This window comes from Ursus maritimus, assembly GCF_017311325.1.
Source record: "Ursus maritimus isolate PB19 chromosome X unlocalized genomic scaffold, ASM1731132v1 scaffold_X1, whole genome shotgun sequence".
Classification (NCBI taxonomy): Eukaryota; Metazoa; Chordata; class Mammalia; order Carnivora; family Ursidae; genus Ursus; species Ursus maritimus.
This window is the reverse complement of record NW_024423319.1, coordinates 123,716,055-123,743,640: the sequence shown is the minus strand read 5'-3', so window position 1 is coordinate 123,743,640 and position 27,586 is coordinate 123,716,055. Positions and strand designations below refer to the sequence as shown.

Sequence of the window (27,586 nt, the reverse complement as noted above, 5' to 3'; positions counted from 1 at the left end):
GGGATGGAGACCCAAGGGGGGATGGAGACCCAGGTGGGATGGAGACCCGGGGGGGATGGAGATCCAGGGGGGGATGGAGACCCAGGGGGGATGGAGACCCAGGGGGTTTGGAGACCCAGGCAGGGATGGAGACCCAGGCAGGGATGGAGACCCAAGGGGGAATGGAGACCCAGGGGGAATAGAGACCCGGTGGGGATGGAGACCCGGGGGGGATGGAGACCCAGGGGGATGGAGACCCAGGGGGGATGGAGACCCAGGGGGGATGGAGACCCAGGGGGGATAGAGACCCAGGGGGGATAGAGACCCAGGGGGGATAGAGACCCAGGGGGGATAGAGACCCAGGGGGGATAGAGACCCAGGGGGGATAGAGACCCAGGGGGGATAGAGACCCAGGGGGGATAGAGACCCAGGGGGGATAGAGACCCAGGGGGGATAGAGACCCAGGGGGGATAGAGACCCAGGGGGGATAGAGACCCAGGGGGGATAGAGACCCAGGGGGGATAGAGACCCAGGGGGGATAGAGACCCAGGGGGGATAGAGACCCAGGGGGGATAGAGACCCAGGGGGGATAGAGACCCAGGGGGGATAGAGACCCAGGGGGGATAGAGACCCAGGGGGGATAGAGACCCAGGGGGGATAGAGACCCAGGGGGGATAGAGACCCAGGGGGGATAGAGACCCAGGGGGGATAGAGACCCAGGGGGGATAGAGACCCAGGGGGGATAGAGACCCAGGGGGGATAGAGACCCAGGGGGGATAGAGACCCAGGGGGGATAGAGACCCAGGGGGGATAGAGACCCAGGGGGGATAGAGACCCAGGGGGGATAGAGACCCAGGGGGGATAGAGACCCAGGGGGGATAGAGACCCAGGGGGGATAGAGACCCAGGGGGGATAGAGACCCAGGGGGGATGGAGACCCGGGGGGGATGGAGACCCAGGGGGTTTGGAGGTCCAGGGGGGATGGAGACCCAGGTGGGGATGGAGACCCAAGGGGGGATGGAGACCCAGGTGGGATGGAGACCCGGGGGGGATGGAGACCCAGGGGGGATAGAGACCCGGTGGGGATGGAGACCCGGGGGGGATGGAGATCCAGGGGTTTGGAGATCCAGGAGGGGATGGAGATCCAGGAGGGCATGGAGATCTGGGCAGGGCGGCATCCACACTCAGGAGGAGCCGCCCACCCACCCGCCTGCCTGCCCAGGGGTTTTGGGGAATGCACATGGCTCTTCCTGTGTCCCGGCATGACTAGCTGATACAGGGCGGGAGGGGCTGCTGGAGGCATGGTGCCATCAGTGTGACTCATGTGTCTCTCCCTCTGGCCAGGGGCAGCCTCGCCCTGCATGACTCACCCCTGACTTCCCCTGAACATCTGCAGCTTTGAGGGGGGTTGGAGCCCACAGGGCTGGACAGGCTTCCATGCACAGTGGTCCACTTGCAGCCGGGACCAAGGGCTGCCTACCTTGAATGTTGGACATGGAGTCTAGACTCCTGGTCCTGCAGCCCCGATCGGCAGTTGGCCCCAGAGAGTAGCCAGCAGACGAGAATTTCTGCCGGGAGCCGGGAGCCCCCTGACGTGGCCGCCCGTGATGACACAGAGTCAGCAGTGTTGGCTTGGAACTGGTAGACCCGTGGTATAGAGGGATAGATTAGGTTAGAAGGAGGTTGGGAGGGGTTACTGCTGGTCAGTGCTGCTGGGTGTTGAATCATTGCATTTCCTGACCGTTCCCGTGGGGGTTCCAGCTGGTTATAATGTGTGTGCATCCTTTTTGCAAACATCGGCACAATCTTGGAACAGCTGGCGTGTTCATGATTGAGTTAAGGGGGGATTTCCATGGGAGCTGGCCCCTCTGTGCCCCTGAATTTCTGTGCAGCTGTGTATGGGAAGGACTCCCGGGGGGCAGTCCTTTGCATTCTGTCACCCATGGTGAGGGTGTGGCTTTGTGACCAGGAGACAGGAGGTCCCCAGGGTACAGAAGGCAGGGAGAGCCCTGAGACATGGGATCCAGGGTGAAATGGTCTCAGCTGAATGCTTGGGGGTCTTGCGTGTTGTCCTCAGCCCGTGGCAATCTTGCAGGGGTCCCAGCCTAGAGGTCAAACTGGAAGCCAAGCTCTCGCTCTGGGGCCAAGTGCATTCTCCTGGGGCACGCTGGGGGGTTGGGAAGGAGGCTGGGAAGGGGACATTCTTCCTTTGCCCGTTCACTGTCAGACCTGCCTGTGGTTGACCTTGGGGTCCTGGGAGCAGTAAGCTCCAGGTTGATTTTGGTGACTGGATGGGGGCATTGCCGTGATCTGAAGCAGAGAGCCCTGGATGAGATCAACAGCAGACAGGGGCAGTCTGGGGGTGTGGGGGGCTGGAGGGTGGTTGGAGAGTCCTCCCCCACCCCTGCTCAGTCTGCTCCTACTCGGTTTCTGTGGGGACCACGTGGGGGTCAGCGGAAGGGGCATGCAGGGGACCCGTGATCTCCTCACAGCAGTGGCGGGGCAGGTTGGGCAGGGCAAGAGGCAGCGGGAGAGTGAGTTCTTGGTCAGTGGTTCTGGTGCACACAGACACGTGCCCACATGCAGTGCATACACACGCCTAACACACGCCCATGTGCACACAGACACGTGCCCACGTGCAGTGCATACACACACCTAACACACGCCCATGTCCACATAGACATATGCCCACGTGCATGCATACACACGCCTAACATGCCCACATACATGCATACACACGCCTAACATGCCCACATGCATGCATACACACGCCTATCACACACCCATGTTCATGCTTACACACGGCTAACACGCCCACGTGCATGCATACACATGCCCTACACACGCCCACGTGCACACATTCTCATGCGAGGGGAGATGGACGTCTGAGAAAGCTCTCTGCACGGTGATGTCAGGCGAAGCGTATGTGAGGGGAGTGGACAGGTGTGGGTTTCTGTAAATACACACGACCGCAGGTGTGTATAGACATGCAGGTTTATGCACGCGCCCAGTGAGGTCTTTGGTGTTGGTAAAATCCCCACCTGCTCCCTCAGGGAAACCTGCTGCACACGGGACTAGGTATTACTGCATTTGTTGTGTCTGGACCACGCGGTGTAGACATGGTCACTCCAGGGTTTGAGATCGTGAATGCAGCCCCATTGTGGTGCTGCTGGGGGCCCCATGCACGCTGTGCCTGAGAGCACCTGCTTCTGCACCTGTTCTTAGTACACACGTACAAACACGCACACACACACGCATACAGACATGTGCACACACAGAGACAAATACACCCAAACTAGACATAGAGACATACAGACCTATGCACATACAGAGACCACACACAGACCTACAGAGATATGCACACACAGGCTACACACACTTACACACGGGCCCACATGCAAACCGTGCACACGTGTGCACAACCACACACACATACCGCACACACACACTTATATCTATGCACACACGCACACGCATGCCCCACGCACACAGGAGGGAGGACACAATTACAGAGCGTCGCCTGTGTGAGACGTTCGTACGCTGAGCTCATGCCCTCACTGAGGCAGCTCCCACGCGTGTTCATGGACCGTTGATCACCCAGCACTTTCCGAGGTGGGGCAGGTGTCCCCGTAGTTTCTGGACCTTACAGTCCTGTCCCACCTGCGGTCAGTCTCCTCACCGCTGACCACGCAGTCCACGCTGGCTTCTCTAGAGTTTCCTTACGGTGCCTTCTCTGCAGCCCATCAGAAATGGGCAGTCAGCAGCGGCATGGACACAGTTTCAGTGAAAACAGCCGGACCGGAGAGAAGAACAAGGAACAGCTCAGCAGATGCCCCGTCCTCTGCAATCCCAGGAGACTGAAAAACAATTTCTGTGTGTTTCTCGCTTGTCTAGAAATTCTGCAAGAAATGTAGGTTGGGTGCGTAGTCAGAGAGGTTGGTCACGAAAGGGGATTTTTCTGTCTGTGCGTGTTTTCCATCACGTACGGGACATCGTTAGTCATTATCGCAAAGGGTCTGCTGTTCATGAATGATGCACGGGCGAAATTACCCTGTTTTCCTACTGCCGTAACTGCAACTAAATTTTAGGATCACCAGCTGCTTCGAACGTTAACCGTCATCTTACTTTTCGGCGTAAACGTGAGCAGGTGGAAGAAATGAGAAGTTCCGGCTCGTTATACGTTTTAGAAAGTGGCTAACTGCCACAGACATCGTGAAATCCAGAAAAATTTCAGCCTCCCCCTCTTTTTTGTATTGTCTTCTTAAAGCTTACATTTTTATCTCCCCAATTTCTAACTGGTCTCTTTGTCCCCGTAGGTCAAGATTTCGATTTGTCAGATGCCCTTGGTGGTGAGTACTCTTAAGATTTAATATTTGTAAGGTGAAAGATGGAATATTAGAATGTTGACGTGAAACGGACGTTGAGTGTTCTGTCTGAACGTAGTAAGGATATCGAAGCGTGTATGGGGGTAAAGGGACTCACGCGGGAGGAGGAACAGCCGGACGCTCTGGGTAGGGGACGTAAACCGAGACCTCCATGCTCTTGGTCTCACCAGAAACCATGGCCAACATGAGCCTGTGCACCTGTCCGTGGGAATCCTGGTGGGCTCAGAATTCACGCTCAAACCCTTGGCCACTGCCACCTGAGCGACCAGGGGGAGAGGTGCTTTGGACATTCTCCGACTTTTTAAAAAAGCGCATAAGGCATCCCCAAGAGTTGGCACGGTTTCTCACCGCAGGTCTTGCTGATTTGATGTCTTTTCTCTCTAGACAACGACAAGAAGCCCACGGCACCGCCCAAGAGACCCAGCGCTGGTAAGAAGCTCCTGTTCACCCCAAGAACTGGTGGAGACACAGACTAGCATAGACACGAGTGGTTTCGGAGGCTCTGCATGCAGACTGGTTCCTACTGGAGCGATGTTGGGACGTCGGCCACAGGGCGCCATGTTTTTTGGGCAAGACTCTGGGCCGATGGGTCTGGGGGATGCTTTCTGGGACAGCGCATCTAGACGCTTTTGCTCTGGCTTTGGATATGCGTTGTGTAGGACAAGCAAGTTTTGGGGCTGAGATGCCGGTAGAACCCATGAGCGAACCCAGTCGCCAGCCGCTGGGACACACCCGCCCGTTCTTGGAGGGGTTCCTTTCGAATGAAAGTCAGGAATCAGGAACAGGGTCTCATCCATTGCTCCTAAGCCACCCAGACAAAAAAATGATGCGAAAATCATGGAGGTCTTACCACTGTTGTTTTTTAAATTTGTGTTTAACTGAATAGGTTTAAGGATAGGGCTCCCCGGCCAGAATGTCCCGACAGGGGTGAAGGGATAGCACCTGTCGCGTTCAAATCCACATCCTTGCGCGGCACGGGCGTGCAGGGGACACTGGATAAGAGATTGTTGAGAACCTGAATGTTTATGGTAGTTCAGTGCCTTGCATCGGGCAGATTTGCCAACGTCCCCAGACGTAGCTGGAACTTGAAAAGGGTTCATAAAACCCAGGCAACCCGCGATGCCACCAGCAGGGGTCCCATCATTTCGTTGAGGGAACCCCAGTGTCGGTGCACACCAGCCCGAATCTGGTGCCTCATTGCTTCACCCACCACGTCGTGTCTGCCTTACAGAGGGCCCTGGCCACGCGGGAGGGGTGGTTTCGAATGGAAGGGCGACAGCAAGGGATTCTCGGCGGGCAGAGTTGGAATCTCAGCTTGGTCCCTGTAGCGCCATGGATTGGAGAGCTCCATTTTGTGGGTTTTGTTTTCTCTCTTGCTTCTTTCCTCCGAGAGGTCAGGAATTTGGCTCTTCTGTCTGGACCTGGATCAGACTGGTATTCGGAGATGTGTTTGGGGAGGCGGGGATGCAGGGATTCCTCTGTTTGTTTAGGGAGCTGAATTCCTTCCTGGATCCTCGGTGTTAACAGCCCGTTTCCCTTGCAGACGATGATGGGTTCAGTCTAGAAGATGCCCTCGGCGGGGGAGGAAACAGTAAGTACCTTTGGGAAGTCTGCTGGCTGGCTGACTTGCTACGATCTCCAAATTATCATCGTTCCCAAGAGTCTTGTCCCTCTGAAGTCAGAACGAGCTGTTACCACAAACACGTAGGGAATGGTGTGTTGTCGTTGACCCTTGTTGGGTTTCTCATTGTCACCTGTCTGCTTTTGCTTTTATTTTTAAAAACGGGCTTGCAGCCTTTGGAATGGCATAAGGTCAATGTGAACACCCTTGCCTGGGCCAGTAACCCGCACTCACGCACTCACCAGGAGCCCCAGCCTTGCTGGGATGGTTTGATGCCGCCATATTGAAATTCTCAATGTGGTTTGAATGAGGGGCCCTGCATCTTCGTTTCGCACTGGATCCCACACATTCTGCAGCTGGTCCAGACACCTGCCTTAGTTTCTAACGGAAATTTATGGAAGTATTTGAAGTGTTCAGTTCTCTCGAAGGTAAGTAGGGCAGCTGGATGATGATGGAAAGGAATGGGCAGGTGGCTGTGTTTGGGAAGCTATGCTCCACTTTCTAGCAGTTTGGGAAACTATCTGTAGGCAAACTGATGGGTTTTGTTTTTTGGGGAGTTTTTTGCTGAGTGCTCACCAACGCAACGCTTATGTTTTACCAACAGACGACCCAGTACCACCCAATCCACCCAAACCAAAGCCGCATCCAAACCCCAACCAGCCTGGATCTTCTGGTAAGACCCCCTACCCTGTAGGTGTTCTGTGCATTTCTGAGAGTATGGTAGTACAGGTTTTCTAAAAGATATTTTTGGTTTGGAATTGACTTTTTGATTTGCTGGGGTTCCATTCCAAGGTTTTACATAATCCTTCCAAAAATGCAATGGAATAGTTTACGTATTTCTTTTTTATTAATTTTTTTTTTTGACAGAGAGAGCATGAGCAGGGGTGGGGCAGAAGGAGAGGGAGAATCCCAAGCAGAGTCTGTGCTGAGCACAGAGTCCGACACAGGGCACGATCCCACGACCCCCAGCTCGTGACCTGAGCCAGAATCAAGAGACACCCAACCGACTGAGCCACCCAGGCATCCCTAAATGTATAGAACGGATTAGGAGAAAAGTATCAGCTTGTGGTTTCCCTCGAGGGAAGCTGTTGGATTTTCAGCCTTTTTCCGACACATTCCAGTATATTTAGAATAACCCAACTGGCACCTGTTTTCTGAATTGCATGGCTGTGTGAAGCCTTTAGATGCTTAGTGAGTGGGTTTCTTGCTTTAGATTGGTTTAATTTTTTACACATGAAAACATAAATGTCTCCATATTATGCCACCGTCAACATTTCGGCGGTTATGTTCCCCAGTGTTTTAGACGTAAATTGAAATGAGCAGAATCCCTAAGAGCCGATGGCGGTCTTTCAGTCCTACTGTCCTAACCTCATGTCGAGCTTATTAATATTTCATAAACCTTTTTTAGTCCATTTGGTCGTTTTCATCGTGCGTCTTAATGTCAAAAATGCTGTGTTTCTTCTGACGCTGGAGAAGTATGATTTGCAAAGCAAACTTAAACCTTCAGGGGCTCCTGGGTGGCGCAGTCGTTAGGCATCTGCCTTCGGCTCAGGGCGTGATCCCGGCGTTCTGGGATCGAGCCCCACATCAGGCTCCTCCGCTGGGAGCCTGCTTCTTCCTCTCCCACTCCCCCTGCTTTGTTCCCTCTCTCGCTGGCTGTCTCTCTCTGTCAAATGAATAAATAATATCTTTAAAAAAAAAAGAAAAGAAACTTTCATACCTTCCCTTTCTTATTCCTTAAAAGAGTTGGTGGGAGTCAAACAGTTTAGGTCCGTGTGTGCTACTGTTTTTGACTTTTTTTTTTAATTGCCATCAAAATTATACCAGTGCACCGCAGTCCACCTGTTGGTGCAAGTGTGTGTCTCTCCTGCACACCGTCTCCGGGACTCGTTGTTATCACCTGGAAACATTTGCCAGACATATGGAGTGAAAGGTTGCACGGTCCTCGGCCCTAATTTCACGTCTTTAGTTCGGAAATTACAGGAAGTTAATTCGACGTGTCAGTTGGACATGTCTGGTTTCTCTTTTGGGCGTTGCTCGCTGGTGTCTCTGGTTCTGGGTTACATTCGAGGATAACCGGCATCTCCTTCCGGATCGAGAAGCTTGCTTCATTGACGTACAGATGCTCTTTGCCATCATTTATGATGAAAACATTCCCCCCCCCCTTATTTTAGCCTTTGGGTATTTTTCACACTGCTTTTTTGGTAAGTGAGTCTTTAAATGTGTGTGTGTGTGTGTGCGTGTGTGTGCTTCCCCGTGAGGTCTTTTATGTTTGCACGGTTTCCCTGCGTCTTTGCGGCTCTCCGGTTTTTCCTTTTAATTTAACACTCACTTAGTCATTGTCTCTGATCCCTCTTGGGAGAAAGAAAACCCTCCTTGTATTGTTATTTGAATGCTTTCCAACGAGGAATCTATTTGGAGAGTGCTGACCGTTTGCAAAATTGAGCTTTTTTGCTTCGGATTCAGTGTTCTGTCCTGCTTTCTCATTGTTGTTCCTATAAACATCATTCCTCAATGGCTTTTGCCTGTCGGTATTCGTGTCTGTGAATACATTTCACACCCATTATTCTTCTGCTTATTTCCGTGATACGGAAGCGAATTCCGTGCCTCTTTCCTCACCAGCCACGTCACGATGAATCCTTGCAACCTGTTAATACGTTTCCCTTCGTTGTGTAGTTATCACATTATTTGCAAAATGATTTTTAAATCAAATCTGTATATCTTTTTATGCTTATGTTTCGTCTTTCCAGTTTTCTTGTATTTGAATCATTTTGCCTTGGCTGGAAAACCCATATTACATTTCATCAGGTGCATGTCCTTATCAATGCATACGAGCATTTTTTTTTTTTTCTTTTAACCCGTGAATATGACAAGGTATAATGAAGCCTGTCTTTCTGCAAAATTCATCCTTGACTTTCTGGAATAAACTGTACTGAGTCACGATAGGTGTTGTTAAATCGATGGGTTAAATCTGATATTATCACCTAGCTATTGCTGAAAAACAAAATATACCCAAACCCAATGTGGTTTAAAATTTTTAAAATTGTTATGTTTTGGGGCACCGGGGTGGCTCAGTCCGTTGAGCGTCTGACTCTTGGTTTCGGTTCAGGTTCTGATCTCACGGTCACAAGAGCGAGCCTCACATCGGGCTTGCACTCAACATGGAGTCTGCTTGACACTCTCCTCCCTCCCCCTCTGCACCTCTCCCTGCCCACGCTCTCTTGCTCTCTCGGTCTCCAAAATACATAAATAAAATCTTGTTTAAAAAATGTGTTGTGTGTCATGAGTCTGGACCAGGCACGGCTGTCACGTGTCTGTGGTCAGCTGGTGGGTCTTATGGGGTTGGCTTGTCCGGATGACCTCAGCTGGGATGACTAAGGGTTCCCTTATGTGTCTCCCACACCCCGCCGCTAGCTTTGATGAGCCCCTTTCAAGGGGCAAGAGCATCAGCCCCAACGGAGACTATCTTAAAATATTGACCTGGCTCCCATTTTGCCAACTTACCGTTGTCCAAAGTACGTCTCGTGGCCGGGTGCAGAGTCGAGAAGTGAGCAGAACGTGCCACGCGTAATGGGGAGAGTGAAAACTTAGGGCCGTTCGTGGGTTGAATCTATACCCGACCAATTTACATTCATCCAAAAGGTTGGTGTATGCTTTCCATTTCTTTTGGTGTCTTTTTCAGATTTCCCAGCAGAATGTTTGGTGAGACTAATCTTAGAAAAACAGAATTGGGAATTCAATTGTCATTGCATATTTGAAGGGGTTCTCCGATAAAGGAGAGCCCTTGTTGGATTGCCCCTGCCTGCCCCAGATCTGCTTTTGAGTCTGATGGTGTTTTCCTTCATTCCAAGACATCGAGACCCTCCCGACAGTCCCAATATGGGAGCTGACACTGTGTTTTTGTCTCCTAGGTGGGTTTTCAGATTCCGATCTCATCGACGGGGCTGCAGATGGAGGTATTCTTACTACTTCTTCTCTTTTCCCCCTATCACCCACCTGCTGCACACAACGACACCAGGGTCTACAGTCCTAGCCCTCGGCGAAATCACAGTCGGCTGCTTGGAGATCTCTTCCCATCTCCTCCATTTGTAGATGCATCAAAGACGTAGACTGTCGGGCCTGCCGCACAGAGGCTGGTCCCTGGGAGCTGGGTTAATGGGTCGGGGAGCTCCCCGCCATATGCATGGGGCTCGAGGCCAGCAGACTGGGCATTTCTCAGACATCTCCTGAATTTCCCAATCACCTGGTTTTTTCGGTGACTGTTGGGTGTTACCAATGATGTGTGTTCTATTATTGAACGTAGAAATGAAAGCCCTGAGAATGAAGTCATGGGACCCTTGTTGGTAGAGTTACAACTAGAAAAGCCGATTTTCTACCTCTCTCTTTAAAATCTTATGTTTTAGAGTAGGGTCCAAAGCAGTACTTAGCTATAACACGTCTTGTATAAATAAGTAAAAATATAAGTATACAATAAATATAATAATACATGTGTTCATAGTAGTTGAATATATTAATATTGATTTGTTATAGTTACGGGTAGTTCATCGTAATATGCACTCACCGTTGACCCTTAAACAACACGAGTTAGGTCTGCCCGGGTCCATTTATTTCAATAAATGCGGTATAATCCTGTAAATGTATTTTCTCTCCCTGATGATTTTCTTTCTTTCTTTTTCTTATGATTTTCTTAATCACGTGTTCTTTTCCTAGCTTTCTTTATCGTAAGAGTGCAGTATATAACACATAGAACGTACAACATATGTGTTATCGAGTATTTGTGTTATCAGTAAGCGTCCCACTCAACCGTAGGCTATTAGTAAGGAATTAAGTTTTTGGGGAATCAGAAGTTGTTTGTGGATTTTTGACTGTACCGGGGTTTGGCTCTCCTTATCATCTTGCGTTATTCAAAGGTCACAGGTACATGTCCTGGGAGTCAACAGGAATGTGCCTTGGATCACCCTGTAGCCATGGGCCGGGTCTCAGACGGGCTCCAAAGCCCCGGCTGGGATTCTCCCCGAGCCCAGCAAGAGGGGTCAGAATCCATGAGGCACCCAGGACTTACTGGCTCTGCTGCAGCCAGCCCACCATGGGAGGGGAGCTTTGAGTCAGGAGCTGAGCCTGGGTGTCAGGTAAATGGGAGCAAGTCCGATGATACAATGGGCAAAGCAAGGACTCAACAAAGGGAAAGGACTCTGTGAGTTCCTTCACAGCTCAAGGTCCCAGGAGTTGATCTTTGGGATGAGATTTTCTTTACCAAAAATCTTCCCAATGCAACTTGTCTGCAAGCCTGTTTCTCCCCTGTAGGAGGCGGTGGTGGTGGCGGTGGAGGAGGCCAAAAGCCTGATGGAGGGGAGCAGGGTATGTACACATGGTTTCTGACATCTTGGGTTTCTTACGTGCACTGTTGAGAGAAATGGAATGCAGCGGTCAAGACCAAACGTGTCGTGTTCGCTGTGTCATCCTAAAGCTGATGGCGCAAAGCATCAAAGTGCGGTACTTTGCGCTGTGGGTGTCCCAAGCACCCTGCTCAAGTAGCTGGTTGATGTTCTTGAATAGACTCAGCAACGGGGTACTGATGGGGCCCACAGGTTAAGTTCATTCATCTTCCCACTGTAGGAAGGAATACCGTCTACATTCCCTGGGGTCCCCCCTAGAAACAGAACCATTGGGATCTATCTAGATATACATGTAGGTGTAGATATCCAGAAAGAGATTGATTATAAGGAATTGTCCCACATGGTTACGGAGGCTGGGAATTCCTGTGATCTGTTGACGGCGAGCTGGAGGCCCAGGAGGGGCACTGGTGTGGTTCAGTCCTAGGCCCCAGGACTGGGAACAGGAAAGCTGGGGGTACAAGTCCACACCTGAGTCTCAGATCCCAAGAACTAGGAGTGCCCGTGTGCAAGGACAGACGAAGACCTCCAACTGTTAGGACCCCTGCACTGGCCATAGGGATGGGAGGAGGGAGGGTGTGTCGTCCACCGGAAACCCGTTTTGCATTGGAAGCGGTATGTGTAGTCACATGAATTCCAATTCCAGGTGGGACTTTTGGGGAGCAGTCCTTTGTGTCATGCAAATGGATTGGAGGCGGCGTTTGGAGTTGGGCAAGGTTCTAGAGTGGGGTTTCCTCCACGGTCACCCTGGGGCCCTGTGTCTTAACGCTCAATCCCACCTTGTTCCTGTGGGCAGCGCCTCCAGCCACATGTCCTGGGCGTGGTCTGATCTCCACGAGTGTTCCCAGTCACGGTGCCGTGTGCTTCTTCCCTCAGCTGACTCCCCTGGGGTAGTCCCTGGCATCATCGGGGCCGTCGTGGTGGCCGTGGCCGGAGCCATCTCCAGCTTCATCGCCTACCAGAAGAAAAAGTTGTGCTTCAAAGAAAACGGTAAAGTGTTTGCGGCCGCTTCCTGTCCTTCGTGCCCTACTAACTTGAAAGCTGTGCTTTCTCAAAGCTAAAACAACCCGGAAGTCCCGTTGGCATGAGACACGTGTGAGGTGGCTGATTGTTCAAGAGATCGCTGGAATAGTGGGATCGGACTTTGTAGCTTCCATTCCAGCACTGCCCATGTGGAGTTGTGCAAAGTTTGCAAGTCACTAACCACCCCCGTCTTTGGGTTTTCTGTCTCTAAAGGGGGGAAATGATCGTCTGCACACCATAGGACTTTTGTGAGGATCTATAGGGCTGTGTGTGTAAGTCTTGACAGGTTGGTTGAAGAAATATTAGCTCTTGGAAATGTTTATTCATCCTATTTAAAATTGCTGTCATCCTCATAACCTTTAGGACAAGAGCGATGGCTGAGGGAGCCGCCATATTGTTTTCTCCAACCAAGGGAATTAAACTCAAAACACAGGGTGGCTGATGCCCTTTCTGGTACCACCTCATACCAACAGGTGCTCGGGAGGGTTCTTGGGTGGGATATAAAATTTACAGGCGAATGTGGAGGATGTCATGCCTGCCCACATAGGGATTGGAACTCCATCGTTTTGGGTGTTTGGGGACTGCCTAGGCAAGAGTCTTTGAATTACATAGGATTTTCCCTGATGTCCGTAAATTGTCTTTTGAACATAACTCATGTTCATGCGTCTCTGGGTTGCTCTAAGTCTTGGCTTCTCTCTTGCAAGATGAACATGGGGGTGGGACTCTGATGTGTCTTTAGGGGTCCCGTGGTCTGTGGATGGAGCCTCATGATGTCTGAACTTCTCAACCTACCTGTGGTTTCAAGACCAGATTCACACTTAGCCGTTGACCTCCATCCTCAAGGACCACCGACTGAGGACTGTAGGGAAATTCACAAAAGATTTGAATAGATGGTGATACAAAATTTGACTATAGGGAGGGACTCTGCCCTTAATCTCCCATCATTCTAGATTTTTAGATTCACAGATTCTGTTTGGAGCCCAAAATTAAAAGTCTCAAACAGCTTGTGGGTTTAGAGATATAACATAAGCTGCTGTTTGGCATCCTTCTTTTTGCAGTGAAGGGGAAGGGTGCCTGATTATATCTATTTCCCATATGTGACCAGACGCCTTCCATCAGGGGCGCTCAGGAAACTGTGCTCAGTTGCCTGAATGTTGACCATCCAGCACGTCCAAATGCACAGATGACCAAGGTCAAGGACACACCCAAATGGACAGATGACTGAGGTCAAGGACGTGCCCAAATGGAGAGATGACCGAGGTCAAGGACGTGCCCAAATGGACTTCATTTCTGCCCCCCGCTCTGAAGACACGCTGAGCTCAGAGCATGACGTCCAGCCAGGAGAGGAGGAAGGCATGCCCGCTAAGGAAGGATGCTTGGGAAGCCCGGGCACAACGATTTTCTGAAAATCTGTAGGTGACTTTCGAATCCAATTTGGATTTCCAATCCAGTCGGATTCTGGAGTTGCAAAGCATTTCTGTCACCGTGTGTTTGGGATATATGGCCCCCTTGGATGCTATGATGCCGATTGGACATTCGTATGCCGAGGCACAGGGATTTGGGGAAGGACCCAAGAACCTTAGTGGACTTGACATTGTCTCGTACTTGGAATGGTTTCATGAACTTGGAAAACCAGTGGTCTCCATCCCCCTGAACGCCATTCCTGGGTCTTGGTCTTTCTTTGAAACATTACGTTCCTAAAGGGGTAGAAAACAGAAAGTTCCCCAGGTAGGAACTGTTGAAGTCACCAATTTCAAAAATAACAGCATCCTTCCTGAAGAGTGGGCTGAGGGCAGCCTGGGACTCAACGTATGCTCTGAGCAGCCAGCTAAATTCATTTATCCAGAATTTCGTACAGTTCTTCATTCTGCATGAGCCAAGAGGACACTGGGGGCGACTTCACAATCTGGATTTGCTTTCTGGTTTTTATGGGGTTTATGCTCTTTGCTGGTGTAGATGCACAAAGAAAATGTAAAAAAAAAAAAAAAAAAGCCAACAAGGGAAGGAAGCTGGTGGTTTCGATTTTAGTCACGACGTGCCTTTGTCTGGGGCCATAAAATGCCCAGTGCTAAGTCAAAGAAAATTAGGTGCTCTTTTTCTCTAAACCCCAGGACGCTAACACAGGAGAGTGAGTATCTCTTCCGAGTCTGTGAAGAGACATTTTGGTGTTTTCGACCTGCATTGGCAGGTGAACTCCGTGTTTGTCTCCATGACGCATTTTCTTTTTTTTTTTTTTTAAGATTTTATTTATTTATTCGACAGAGATAGAGACAGCCAGCGAGAGAGGGAACACAAGCAGGGGGAGTAGGAGAGGAAGAAGCAGGCTCATAGCGGAAGAGCCTGATGTGGGGCTCGATCCCATAACGCCGGGATCACGCCCTGAGCCGAAGGCAGACGCTTAACCGCTGTGCCACCCAGGCGCCCCTCCATGACGCATTTTCATGAACAGACATAGAATTGATGCGTTGGGTCCAGGCATTGGGTTCATGAACATCCTAGAACGTTTGGGGAGTCTGTGCATTACCGCTTATGGGTTTTCTTGTAGGGGCGGTGGTGTAAAGAAGCACATATCCACGTGTAGTTGTGAGCTTGGACGTTTCCTAAGAAGCATGTGGCCACAGCGCGTCCCAGCGCTTGAAGAGACCATTTTTTGGGGGGAAAACCATTGCGCTACAAGCGTGGCTGTTTTTGTAGAGGGTGGTTTTTCCCAGGATCTTGTCATTGTGTTGACTGTTGTAGGGTGTGTTGAGTTGGGCATGAAGGTTAGTCTTACGCAGGTGCTTTTTAGTGTCATATTTTGAGCTGAGATGCGGAACAGTATCCGTGGCCAACGAAATTTGGTAGATCGGTCCTTTCCATTGCTGGAGATCGGGACGTGTTTGGATGAGTTTAATGTGGTTTTCTTGCACACGGCTCATGCTGGTCTTGTAAGAGCCGTTTCGGGCGTGGGCTCGTGGCCGGTGTGTATTTTCGTGGTTTGCTGTGCTGGCTTCAAGGGACGGGTTTGAGCGGCAAATGGCATGGAAGGTGACCTGCTGGCACAGAGTGCAGCTTCGGGCGGCTGTCACTTGGTATGCACGAGGCTGTCCTTCCATGGGCGTGGTGACTGATTCGTGTGCTCACACGCGTGTCCGCCTGCCGTTTCCAGCAGATGCTTGAGGCGTTGCTGGGCTGAGCGGCTGGCGTGTCCCTTGTCCTTCCCTCCCTCCCTGCTTTCGTCCTCCCTCCTCCACCTCCCTCTCCTCCTTGATTTTGCTTCGGTCTCTGAGCCACGCCTCCCATTGCACCTTGGGCTTTAAGCATCGCTTAAAAAAAAAAAAAAAATCCTGGTCTACTCTTGAGCGCGATGAGTGTCTTTGTCACTCGGACGTGCCTGCACCTGTCTCCGAACCGTACCTTTTTGGTTTTTGCGTGGTTTTGTTGTTTGTGCTCATTTCTCGACCTTTCGTTTCAGATGAGCCGAGGATGTAGGGACGAGCGGGAAACCGTGCGCGCGCCTGGAGCTGCCCCTGTGCGATCCGTGTCCGCTAGAGACGCAAAGTCTAAAGCCAAGCCCGGCATGTGCCCTGCTCCCTATGGCTAGTCAGTTGCCATGGTGATGGCATGCCTCCCAGACCAGATTCTGTGTTTCCCCCACCCCCCTACCCACCCGCTTGTACATGCACGGAAGCTCATACTATTATATCGTATTAACGGGCGGGAAGCTTCAGGACATGGAGAGGAATGCAAATATTTTCTTGTAAACTGAAATCCGAGGGGAAGAAATCACGGTGGGAGGGGTAGCAGGTGGGGGGAGTGGGGGGCGCTTGTATTCATTCATCCCGTTCACGACCGTCTGTCAGGTTCATGTTTGCCGGTGAATTGGGCTGGACGGAGGGTCCCGAGGCAAAGCCCACCTGGTCGTATGGTTTTGCCTCGCAGTGCCATTTTCCACGTCCGATTTCCCCCCTTCTGTAGTTCTTTGATGGGTTGCCCACCCCAAGTCCCACGAAGCCGGTCCTAGCTGTCTCTCTGACCAGTGTTACATTTTTAAAAAATAGGTGTATGTCCCACTTGACCCACTTCTCCAGGTGGGAAAGGAAAAAACACCCACTTATTTAGGAAAAATGAAAATCTCACGATCTTAGCATTTTAAAGTCCGTGGAGCACGGGGTGGTCCTCGCCAACACTCGAGAATCCGCACATCCTGGATCTTCCCGCAAACGTGAAATCATCCGGGGATGTTTCCTCCCCCTGTGCACGTCCGGGCATCTCCTTTCCTTGAGCGTAAAAATCGCTCTTCTCATTTGGACCTCGTGCCGAGCTGCCGCGGGATGTCCGGCCCCGGGGGTGGGGCGGCGGGGTGGTGGTGATGTGAGGGCTGGGTCGCGGGTGGGTTGTGGGGTTAGTTAGCATTGGTGGTTAATGGGGAGGGGAGCTGTCGTGGGCGCTCTAAATGCTTTTCTCATGGGTCTGGCCCCCCTCCGTGGTCACCTTGGCCCCCACCTGGCCTGTTGGAGGAGGTCCCTGCAGGTTTCTCGGTTCTTATAAATAATGAAGCTTGTTCCCCAGTTAGCAAAGGGGTGGGTTTGAGTCCAGTGTGTCTGTGCCCCCAAAAAGCAAGTCCTCGGTGTAGCCTAAAGTCAGGCACTGCTGGTCAGTGGTCCCCCAGGGCTGTGGTCCTGGCTCCAAATGCATGTTGTGTGTGTACGTAAATAGTCCCCAGGCACGGACACCTGCTAAAGCTGCCATTTCCATGACGGTTCTACCAGCGACAAGCAGTCCCTAGTGCAGACGAAAAGCATATGCCTTGCTTTTGTTTATTTTGGGATGTGCTGTGCGTGGCCTTTTCTGTTTCGAAGGCAGGGCAAAGTGGATGGGAGTCAGGGTGCGTCCTGTGGAACACGGTGTCCCCTGAGGGGTCTGTGGCACGATGGGGCACAGGTGCATGGTGTCTCTGGGGCTCGCATAGGCCGCTTTGGGAGATGGGGAATCTGGCTGTTGGGTCCCTGGTGCGCACAAAGCTTGGCCTCCCTTTGAAGTGTCAGCCTCCGCCAAGGGCTGTGTGCAACTCCCGCAAAACACGTTGCCAGCAGGATCTGGGAGAAGCGGCCGGGGGACAAAGCCCCGTCGGAATCACAGCCAGCCAGCACCAACGGTGCTGGTGTTCGTGCTGCATGCCCCGTGCATGCGGATTCTGGGGAGCAGGGGTTGTGTCCTGCTCCCCAGAGGACAGACACCTGTCCTGGGCCATGCAGCGTCCACTGTGCTCCCCATGCATGCAGATTCTGGGGTCCTGCTCCCCAGAGGACAAACACCTATCCTGGGCCATGCAGCGTCCACTCTGCTCCCCGTGCGTGGGGATTCTGGGGTCCTGCTCCCCAGAGGACAAACACCTATCCTGGGCCATGCAGCGTCCACTCTGCTCCCCTTGCATGGGGATTCTGGGGTCCTGTTCCCCAGAGGACAGACACCTATCCTGGGCCATGCAGCGTCCACTCTGCTCCCCTTGCATGGGGATTCTGGGGTCCTGTTCCCCAGAGGACAGACACCTATCCTGGGCCATGCAGCGTCCACTGTGCTCCCCGTGCATGCAGATTCAGGGGTCTTGCTTCGTCCAAAGTGCAGCCGTGACATCGTTGCCTTTGGAAGGTTCTCCAAAAGCCGGCAGTGTGTGACGGTAACGTCAAAAAGCATCAGCAGGGAAGATGCCCTTCTGCGTGTTGTCCCCACACGGCTGTGGCCGTGACGATGCTTCCTTGCGCCAAGTGGCTGTGTTGCACTTTGCTCTTATGTGTGGCCGGATAAGCTGTCCAGCTGCAATCTGCTCGAAAACCCGTATGCGCCCACGACAGCCACCTGCCCCCTTCCTGCAGAAGACGCGACATTTGAGCGGTGACGGTTCTCTTGCAACTCTGGGTCTCCGGCAGGGGTCTGCGTTTGGGGCTGGGGGGACAGGGCGACCGATGCTGGGCTTCCTTGCATCGGGACCCGTTCGTCCGTGACCTGCAGCAGAATGCGCGTGGCGTGTTCTCGTGGGACGGTATTCTCGCCCTGGCAATGCACTCTGTATAAACTTTCGAGCTCTGTGCACAGTCTCGATGTGGTTCTCTGGGGCCCCTTTGTGGCCGGCGCTCCTGAGACACCAACATCGTCAAGAAATAAACCTCTTTTGCCTGTGACTCTCTCGCTTGTCTTGAATTCCATCCACGTGTGCCGTGTATCTCGGGAGGGGGGCGAGTGGGGGCGGCGGGGGCCGTGGTCATGTCTGCTCTGATGCATAGTGCTCACATTTCCAAATAGAGATTTCCCCCAAAAATATTTTAATTGACCGAGAACAAGAAAACCCGAAATCAAGCTGATGGGACCCCGCGAGACCCCCTCAGCCTTCGATTCCCTGTGCACGGAGTTGCCCTGGGGCAGGATGGGTAGGGGGGGCGTCTCTGTCTCCATCCCTCCAGGTCCCGTTGATTTTGGCGGGTAGGGTGGAGGATGGGCAGATTCCGCTTGCCGGTGACCTTAGGGGGCCTTCTGTGTATTCACCCCCTTGGGGAATCTTTTGTGCTTCCTTTCAGCCGACCAGGGTGAGCCCAGCCCCAAGAACCAGGAAAGCACGAGCGCGGACCAAACAGGTGAGCCACGGGCCGCCGGCCCTCACCATGTATGTCTCTGCATGAGGTCCCTCCCACGGGACGTGTCCAGGGGACGCCGTATAAACCCTCCAGGGCTTGAGGCTTCCAACGACACCCACTTTTGTCCCTCTTTCCGTGTCAATGGCCGTACGTTCCCAGCGGCACCCCCCGCGTGCACACTGAGCTGGCCGGGCGGTCAGGCGGCGGGTGTGCGGCGAACGGTGAAATGCATCTCTCCCGAGACACAACTTTGTATCGTGATCTTGTGGTTCCTTGTGCCACGTCCTTCCGACCACGTGGAGAAGGTGGGTTTTTTTAAATGAGGGGAATCGTCTGCTATTAAAAAAAAAATTAATAGCAAGACTCGACGAGGTGCCATGGGGACCGCTACCTGTTTGCCCAGAGAGAGGCAGCCTGTGCTGAATGGGACGCGTATGGAATTGACAGAAATGTTTCATGAAATTGTAACGTCCTCGGAATTCTAAAAATAGACACTTTGAGGACGGGTGTGTCTCGCTGTTGCCTCAGATTGGGGACACGTGTGTAAAACGAGCTAGCGTGTTTAGGCGCCCAAAATGCACAAGAGACCTCTAATCCGTAAATGAGTCGGTGAGCAAAATCTTAACCCCAAATCACTTTAAAGCAATAAAAACCACGGAACCGGATTATGGAAATTACGTCTGGTGAGATTTGGGGGATCACGGACATTTTGGGCTGCGTTAGAAAAGTCACTAGAAGAAAATGCCTGCTCGGATTTTTTTCCCCTACTTTTCCTGGGTATTTTTTTTTTTCCTAGGAAAATATGCCTTCTGTGTTTCATTCCTATTTTTCCTGGAGTTTTGGGGTTTTTTTTTCTAGGAGAAAATGCCTTCTCCTATTTCTTTTTCCTTCTTTTCCTGGAGTATGTACTTTTTTCCCTAGGAAAAAAATGCCTTCTATATTCTTTTTCCTATTTTTCTTGGAGTACGTTTTTCTGGGTTTTATTTTTGTTTTTGTTTTTCTAGGAGAAAATGCCTTCTCCTATTTCTTGTTCCTATTTTTCCTAGAATATGTACTTTTTTTCTAGGGAAAATAATGCTTTCTGTATTCTTTTTCCTATTTTTCCTGGAGTGCATTTTTCTGGGTTTTATTTTTGTTTTTGTTTTTCTAGGAGAAAATGCCTTCTCTTATTTGTTTTTCCTAGAGTATGTATTTTTCTTTTTCTAGCTAGAGTTGATCGTACTCTGAAATTTGTTGAATTCCCCGCCACCCCCCCCGCCCCGAGCAGTAGAGTTGGTTTTTGCTTTCTGTGGACGATGCGTTTCGTGCTCGTTTATCTTCCATAGCAAGGGAGTCACCTGCGTCTGAAATTTTTAAGAACCAGACCGTGACGTGCGGGTTTTGGGGGGAGCTGGGAACGCCTTGTGACGTCTTTCTTTGTCTGTTTGTCCTTGCCAGTTCAGTGGAGTCTTCTGGAAAAATAGCAGCTTGGCTGCAATTTTTGCAGCTTCCTGCAACGACGTTCCCGGGAGGAAGACAAGACTCACCTTCCGTGTCTTCCCGAAAAACACATGCACCAGGGCAGCGACCTCCAAGCCGGGATCCAGCCCCATCCTGCCCACGCCTCTGCTCAAAATGAGACTCTTTGTTTTGACCTTGAGATGCGTTGTGCCCGTTTGCACCATGCTGGGTAGACGAGGGATACTAACGCCGCGTCTTGCACCCAGAGGGGAATTGCGCTCACCCTGCCCGTGGCCGTGAGGGGTTTCCCCGTGGGGTGTGAAAGGCCGATTGTCCATCACAAAGTCGTGCCAACACCGACCCCACTGAAGTTCCCCCACCCGGAACTCTGGGCCGTCGACCCATTAACGTGTGAATTAAACCGAACCTTCCCTGGCGACGACCCTCGGATACAGTGAGATAAGCCTTCCATTAGTGTCCTCAAAATTTCCTTCATTGAGTAGGATTTTTTTTTTTTCACACCAGACTAATAAAAAGAAATAAGAAACCAAGTACTTTTTACTTAAATGTTTTACCATGGGGTAACGTTTAAGAAAGGCTGTGGAAAGTAGTGGAATGGACCCTGTGGTCTCTTTTCTGGGGCTCTGAGACAAACGCTCAACCCAAGTGTATCTCTGCATTTTCGGGATTTTTCTTTCTCTGCCTACTTGCCTCCACTGGCCTTGGTACATCGGGGACAAGGACTTCTCAGCATTCAGATACTCCCCTGTGTTGCATACTTCTCTGTATCCAGATACTCCCCTGCATCCAGATACTCCCTTGCATTCAGATACTCCCTTGCATTCAGATACTCCCCTGCACCAGATACTTCTGTACATTCAAATAATCCTCTGTATTACATACTTCTCTATATTCAGATACTCCCCTGCATTAGACACTTCTCTATATTGAGATACTCCCTTGCATTCACATACTCGCCTGCATCAGATACTCCTGTACATGAGGGTACTCCCCTGTATTACATACTTCTCTGTATTCAGATACTCCCCTGCATTAGACACTTCTCTATATTGAGATACTCCCTTGCATTTAGATACTCCCTTGCATTCAGATACTCCTGTACATTCAGGTACTCCCCTGTATTACATACTTCTCTATATTCAGATACACCCCTGCATTAGACACTTCTCTATACTGAGATACTCCCTTGCATTCACATACTCCCCTGCATCAGATACTCCTGTACATTCAGGTACTCCCCTATATTATATACTTCTCTATATTCAGATACACCCCTGCATTAGACACTTCTTTATATTGAGATACTCCCTTGCATTCACATACTCCCCTGCATCAGATACTCCTGTACATGAGGGTACTCCCTTGTATTACATACTTGTCTATATTCAGATACTCCCCTGCATTAGATACTTCTCTATATTGAGATACTCCCTTGCATTCAGATACTTCCCTGCATCAGATACTCCTCTGCAGTTCAGCTGCTCCCCTGAATCGGATACTCCCTTGCATTTCAGATACTCCCCAGAATCAGATACTCCTCTGCAGTTCAACTACTCCTCTGAATAAGATACTCCTTTTCATTTCAGATACTCCTCAGAATCAAATACTCCTCTGCAGTTCAGCTACTCGCCTGAATCAGATACTCCTTTTCATTTCAGATACCCCCTTCCATCAGATATCGCCCTGCATTCAGACACTACCCTCTTCCTCCATGTCGGTTTTTTGTGGAAATTTGTTGACTGTCATGTCTTTACAAAGTGTCTTAACTGCTTTGGTGTGAGAGCTTGCTTTAACTTTGGGGCAAAACTGCTTTATGGCAGAGGAGCTACTGCTGTGTTTCCTAACAACTTGAAATGAACTGAAAGCATACTCTTCCTTCTTGACGAAAATGACTTTGTTTAATTATTTCTCAGCTTTTGTATGAAGACGTCATAGTGTCACGTTTTTGAAATCAGGATTAGAAAATTTATGTAGAGGGACGCCCGGGTGGCTCAGTCGGTGAAGCGTCTGCCTTCGGCTCAGGTCGTGATCCCGGGGTCCTGGGATCGAGTCCTGCGTCAGGCTCCCTGCTCAGCGGGGAGATTGCTTCTCCCTCGGCTTCTGCTTCTCCCCCTGCTTGTGCTCCCTCTCTCTCTGTGACAAATAAGTAAATAAAATCTTTTTTAAAAATCCTTAAAAAAAAAAGAAAGAAAATTTATGTAGGCTGGCGGGAGACGGAAACACAGTTGGAGGGTTTAAACCTGGGTCATAATGTATTTATTGTCTGAGGTCAGCTTTGTTACGATGTGTGTGTGTGTGTGTGTGTGTGTGTGTGTGTGTAATTGTTGATGGGCACTCCCTAACCGTCCTCCAAGAAGGTTGTGCAAATTCATGGTGCTCCCCGTGATGTCTCAGCTGTCCTCAAATAGCTCTGCAAACATGATGGACTTTGCCAACCCGTTGAAAACATGGTATCAAATCAATGGTTTACATTGCATTTGTCTCAACACAGGTGGGATGGAGAATGTGCGTGTGGAAAATCCATGTGTGCTCCCTTTGTGGGGGAGCCATTTGAACGCACCCTTTGCCCATTTTTACATGTGTCTTTGTTCCTATTGTTAGTGATCTGTGGGAACTCTTTACATATTAAAGACAGTGCTGGTTTCTGACCCTGAAATAGGTAGCCAAAAACTTTTTTCACTTTATTTTTAGCCTTTTAACTGAAGTGATGTTTTCTCCTTTCATTGTTATCATTTTTATGTAGTGAAATTACTTAATGGTTTCTGGGCAGGCTGTTAGACTTAGAAAAACATCAACCTTACTAACATTTTTTTTTTCTTTTAAACATCGGGGGCAAATAGGTGGTTTAGTTGGTGGAGCACGAGACTCTTGATCTCAGAGTTGTGAGTTCAAGTCCCATGTTGGATGTGGACATTTACTCAAAAATAAAATCTGTAAAAAAACAAAAAACAAAAAAAACCCTGCAAAACCTCAAACTCTGTTCCAACACGTTAATGTGGGTTATTTTACATTAAAATACTCGATCCCCTAGAAATGCATGTTTGTATAGGAAGGAGGAAGAGATTCTGTTATGCGGTTTCCCCCCTCCACCCTCTGCGTAGGGTATCATGCCATTATTCCCAAACCGTGTACCCAATATTCCATATATATGTGTAATCATGGAAGAATATCCCTCTTGATGTCAAAAAAACCAGAATATCCCTCTTTAGAGCTTTCGTCAGGAGTGGGTATCGAATTAAGTGCCTCTGCAGAGTCTGTGGGGATGGTCGTAGGGTTTTCCAGTTTATTCTGCTAATATGATGGATTCGATACGATTCCATGCAGAAGCATCCTCTTGTCCTTGACCTGGGTCTTCGTTGGTGGTGGGCTGGTCACTTGGGGTAGGGCTTTTGTGTCCGTACCCGAGAGTGACCTCGCTCAGTGTTCTGTGTCTGCATAATTTCTGCAGATTCTGATGGACGTTCTCCTTTTCATCCTGAGAAATTGGTTTGGCTGCAGCCACCTGAGCCTGGTGTGTGTGTGTGTGTGTGTGTGTGTGTGTGTGTAGACGGGATAATTGATTCCTGTCTTTCGTTCCTCTCTTAGGGAAACAGAGATTTAAATTAAAAAAAAAAAAAGCTTTATTTCCACTTTTTCATTGGAAAATCATCCACGTTTCCTGAGCGTTCAAAACACCTCCGCATAAATTTGAACACAGAAGTTCCTCCTAATTGTTCCATATTCTCTGGGTCCACGGGGAACCCTTCATCCCTATGACTTCGGTTGGATGATAAGCTTCGCCATTTCTGCGGTTTGCGCTTGTGACCCCTGTCACTGGCGTTCTTTGGGTTTACCTGCCGTCCATGCAGACGCACCTTGAATCGAACGCTAATTTCCATGATTTCTCAACGTTTCGTATTGAATATCATAAATATTCCAGGCTCCGGCTTTTCATCGGAGCTCAAGGGTAGACCCAGATCATTCCGATTCCTATTTTCCAGAGAGTCTCCATTTCCCGGTGTTTTTTCTTGCTCGTCAACTCAAGGATTTTCAGAGTTTTTTGTTTTGTTTTTTTAATGACCTCGTGATATTTTTGTGTTCTCTGCTTTCTTGGACGTGCTTACCGGTCTCCCGGCTTTAGACGATGCGAACGTTCTATGTCGTTTTGTTATTTTTAATTTATGTCTTAGAAAGATTTTGTTAATTAATTTATTTGAGAGACAGAGAGCACGAGCGGGGGGCGGGCAGGCAGAGAGAGAGAAGCAGACACCCCGCCGAGCAGGGAGCCCGACGCGGGTCTCGATCCTGGGACCCCGAGATCATAACCTGAGCTGAAGGCAGACAGTTCACTGACGGAGCCCCCCAGGCCCCCCAACTCTAGGCGGTTTTAAAATCTCGTAAGAACAGGCGTATTTTGTGACACGTGATAATGTGGCATTCGAAATCTCGTGTCCATTGATCGCGTGTGATGGACGCACGGACCTACTGTTTTCGGATTGCTCGTGGCTGCCTCCCACCTGTAATGGCCAAATGGAGTGGTTTCCGCAGAGCCCGTGTGCGTGGCTTGCAAAGACGGACACAGTGGCTCTCGGGCTCCGTAGGGCACACAGTTGCTGAGAGCTGTCTGACTTCACGCGAAATGCTCGAAACTCTGTCTTGCTTGCGTTGGGCATGATGCCCGGGTCCGCTATGAGTCCGCCGCTTTACGGCACCTGCAGGGACTTCTGAGCTCGGCCGTGCCCGGTTCATTGCTAGCATCTCCGGCCACGAGTGCCTGACGAGGGAATCGGCATGCACCGCTCTGCTGCTCAGAGGACGCCCACGTATGGCCAGACATGACTGCTGCATACAGCCCGGTTTGCTCAAGCCGGCTTTCCGGGGGCTGGCTGCTCCTTTCCTGTTCTGCCCATCCCCTTCTGTTGTCATACCCACCTTCCCGGGCACGTGGCAGGTTGCAGGGGTAGCAAATGCATGGGCTCCCTCCCCCTCTGGTCCTGGGAACTAACGTGGCATCTGTGCCCTGCATCCTGGATGATTACCTGCAGGCAGGAGCAACGTGGTCGGAGGTCCCATTCTGGAGGTCGGCGTCCCCCCCAGACAGCTGTGGGCTTCTCTGCCTCCCTGTGCTTTCTTTACTGGCTGTCGGCACGTCACCTGAGCCCTGCATCCCTTGCTCTCTCCTAGTTAACCTGGGGCAATTGAAACAGGTGTTTTATATTCTGTGCACCTTTTTATCTTTATATGCAACCGTATGGGGTCGAGGGAGGCTGTGGACACCCCTTCATGCACGTGGGAGCCCCCCTGCCTCAGCAGGTTAGGATGGGGGTCGTTGGGGCCTGTCGTCTGCTGCAGACGGCCAACGACATAAGCAGAAACATATGCATATGGTCCTGTCCCACCTGACTCCAGGGTGACCCCATCCTAAGCAATTCCATTTACACCCACCCGATGTGCAACAAAGGTCGTGTTCTGCAGGACGACCAGTGACGACTGCAACGTAGGATTTTGGGGGAGAGGTAAGGGGGCCACGATTCGATTGCATACCCCGGGGCAACCACCCAGCTGCGTTCTGGACAGTTGGTGGACACGGACTCACTCACCCACGACGTGGCCTTCGGTGTCTGTTTTCTGCCCCTGAACGTACACTCTTTTTTTTTTTTTTTTAAAGATTTTATTTCTTTATTTTACAGACAGAGAGAGAGACAGCCAGTGAGAGAGGGAACACAGGCAGGGGGAGTGGGAGAGGAAGAAGCAGGCTCCCAGCAGAGGAGCCTGATGTGGGGCTCGATCCCAGAGCGCCGGGATCACGCCCTGAGCCGAAGGCAGACGCTTAACGACTGTGCCACCCAGGCGCCCCCTGAACGTACACTCTTGAAAGTTTATCCACATCGCGGTGTGTACGTGTGTGTGCCAGACCTCCGTTCCTTTTCGTCATCGCGGAAACGGGGAGAAAATGTCTTTCCGAACGCGTCACGTGCTGCTCTTGACTGTCCCACGGAGAGTCTGGGGTTGCAAATGCAGGTTTCTTTAGAAAGAAACACCTGCGTGCACCCCAATCGGATCTGAGTATCTAACGTCGCTTTATAACAATGCTCCGTGGAGAGAAGCTGAACCGAACAGCAGACACTCAAAGGACACGTTTCTAGGTGCCGAAAAAAAAGTCAGGATTCATTTCCCCTTTCACATCTGTTTAGCCTAAATCCAGCTTTTGGGGGTGGGGGAGGGTGCTATAGAAACAACTTTCACCACCAGGATTTATTACTTTTTTTTTCTTTCTTGTGCACGAATGCCGTTTCTCAGATGGGTTCAAAGCCTTTTGGAGATGGTGAGTTTGTATTTTTCCCCGGCACACGGAGGCAGGCAGCCAACAAGGGTCAGTCAACGTCTGTGTGTGTGGATAAGAGAGACACAATCACAGAGCCTTACAGAGTAAACCTAATAAATTCTGGGGAAATGGGGGGGGGATTTGCCACCCGGCTATATTTATGTCTTCTGCAGACAGATTCCCAACACAAGATGTAAAGAATTTGGTGCTTCCATAAAATGCTTCCAACATCCATGATGTGCACTGATCCATATGCCTTTTGTGGGGAACGAGGTAAAAAAAAAAAGAGAGAGAGACAAAAGGGGAAATTTTGCAAAGTTAGATGGAGCTTGAAAGCTCCGGCCCTCGGTTTCCATCCTGGATGGCACCGTGGGTCCCAGAGGGGGCAGAGCAGGTAATTACTGCAAATAACATCTCAGACCCTCTTCCCGACAACTGAGAGCCTCTCCAGTGGTAATGACAGCGACTGATGGCGGTATTTATCTGGAGCCCTAGCCCCGCTTTTTTCTCCCATGCCTTCTCCAGCTTGGGGTGGCCACGAAAAAGCTGGGCTCTGTGTCCCGAAAATTGCTCTTAAGGTGAGTGCCTGCGTGTTTCACGTGGGTCAGCGTGTCAGGAAGGACTGATGGGCACTTTGGAAATGCATTCGGTCCGGCTCCAACCCTTTCTCGGAATTATGACGTTGCGTCCGAATCCAAGTGGTGATGGAAGGAGGGGGAAAGAAAGAAAAACAACCCCTCAACACAGAAGAGGTCCATGTGTCGTTCCGTGCAACGGTGCTGATTGACATGATGTGGCATTGACATCGTG

The 27,586-nt window shown here is 50.6% G+C and overlaps 1 protein-coding gene and 2 long non-coding RNA genes across 7 annotated transcripts in view; 2 read left to right on the top strand and 1 right to left on the bottom strand.

Annotated features, from left to right (window-relative positions):
* CD99 (CD99 molecule (Xg blood group)) overlaps positions 1 to 21,002 on the top strand; it is a 35,147-nt gene extending 14,145 nt beyond the window's left edge. The window contains exons 2-10 of one of the 5 annotated variants that reach the window (XM_040634974.1): positions 4,295 to 4,327; positions 4,748 to 4,792; positions 5,907 to 6,077; positions 6,589 to 6,657; positions 9,896 to 9,940; positions 11,289 to 11,342; positions 12,254 to 12,367; positions 18,955 to 19,011; positions 20,449 to 21,002. In XM_040634974.1, coding sequence (XP_040490908.1) covers positions 4,295 to 4,327; positions 4,748 to 4,792; positions 5,907 to 6,077; positions 6,589 to 6,657; positions 9,896 to 9,940; positions 11,289 to 11,342; positions 12,254 to 12,367; positions 18,955 to 19,011; positions 20,449 to 20,474 — 614 coding nt within the window. In that variant the 3' untranslated portion in view covers positions 20,475 to 21,002. Of the gene's footprint in view, positions 1 to 4,294; positions 4,328 to 4,747; positions 4,793 to 5,906; positions 6,078 to 6,588; positions 6,658 to 9,895; positions 9,941 to 11,288; positions 11,343 to 12,253; positions 12,368 to 15,854; positions 18,562 to 18,954; positions 19,012 to 20,448 lie in introns of those variants that run through there. The other 4 variants (XM_040634994.1, XM_040634981.1, XM_040635002.1 and 1 more) reach the window with 4 other exon arrangements.
* Positions 10,472 to 12,296, bottom strand: LOC121103753. Its single transcript, XR_005835984.1, has 2 exons — positions 12,157 to 12,296; positions 10,472 to 11,385 (listed from the first exon to the last, which is right to left on the bottom strand). It is a non-coding gene; the product is annotated as an uncharacterized LOC121103753 (long non-coding RNA).
* Positions 12,797 to 15,707, top strand: LOC121103755. Its single transcript, XR_005835985.1, has 2 exons — positions 12,797 to 12,873; positions 13,520 to 15,707. It is a non-coding gene; the product is annotated as an uncharacterized LOC121103755 (long non-coding RNA).
* Positions 21,003 to 27,586: the final 6,584 nt, after the last annotated feature.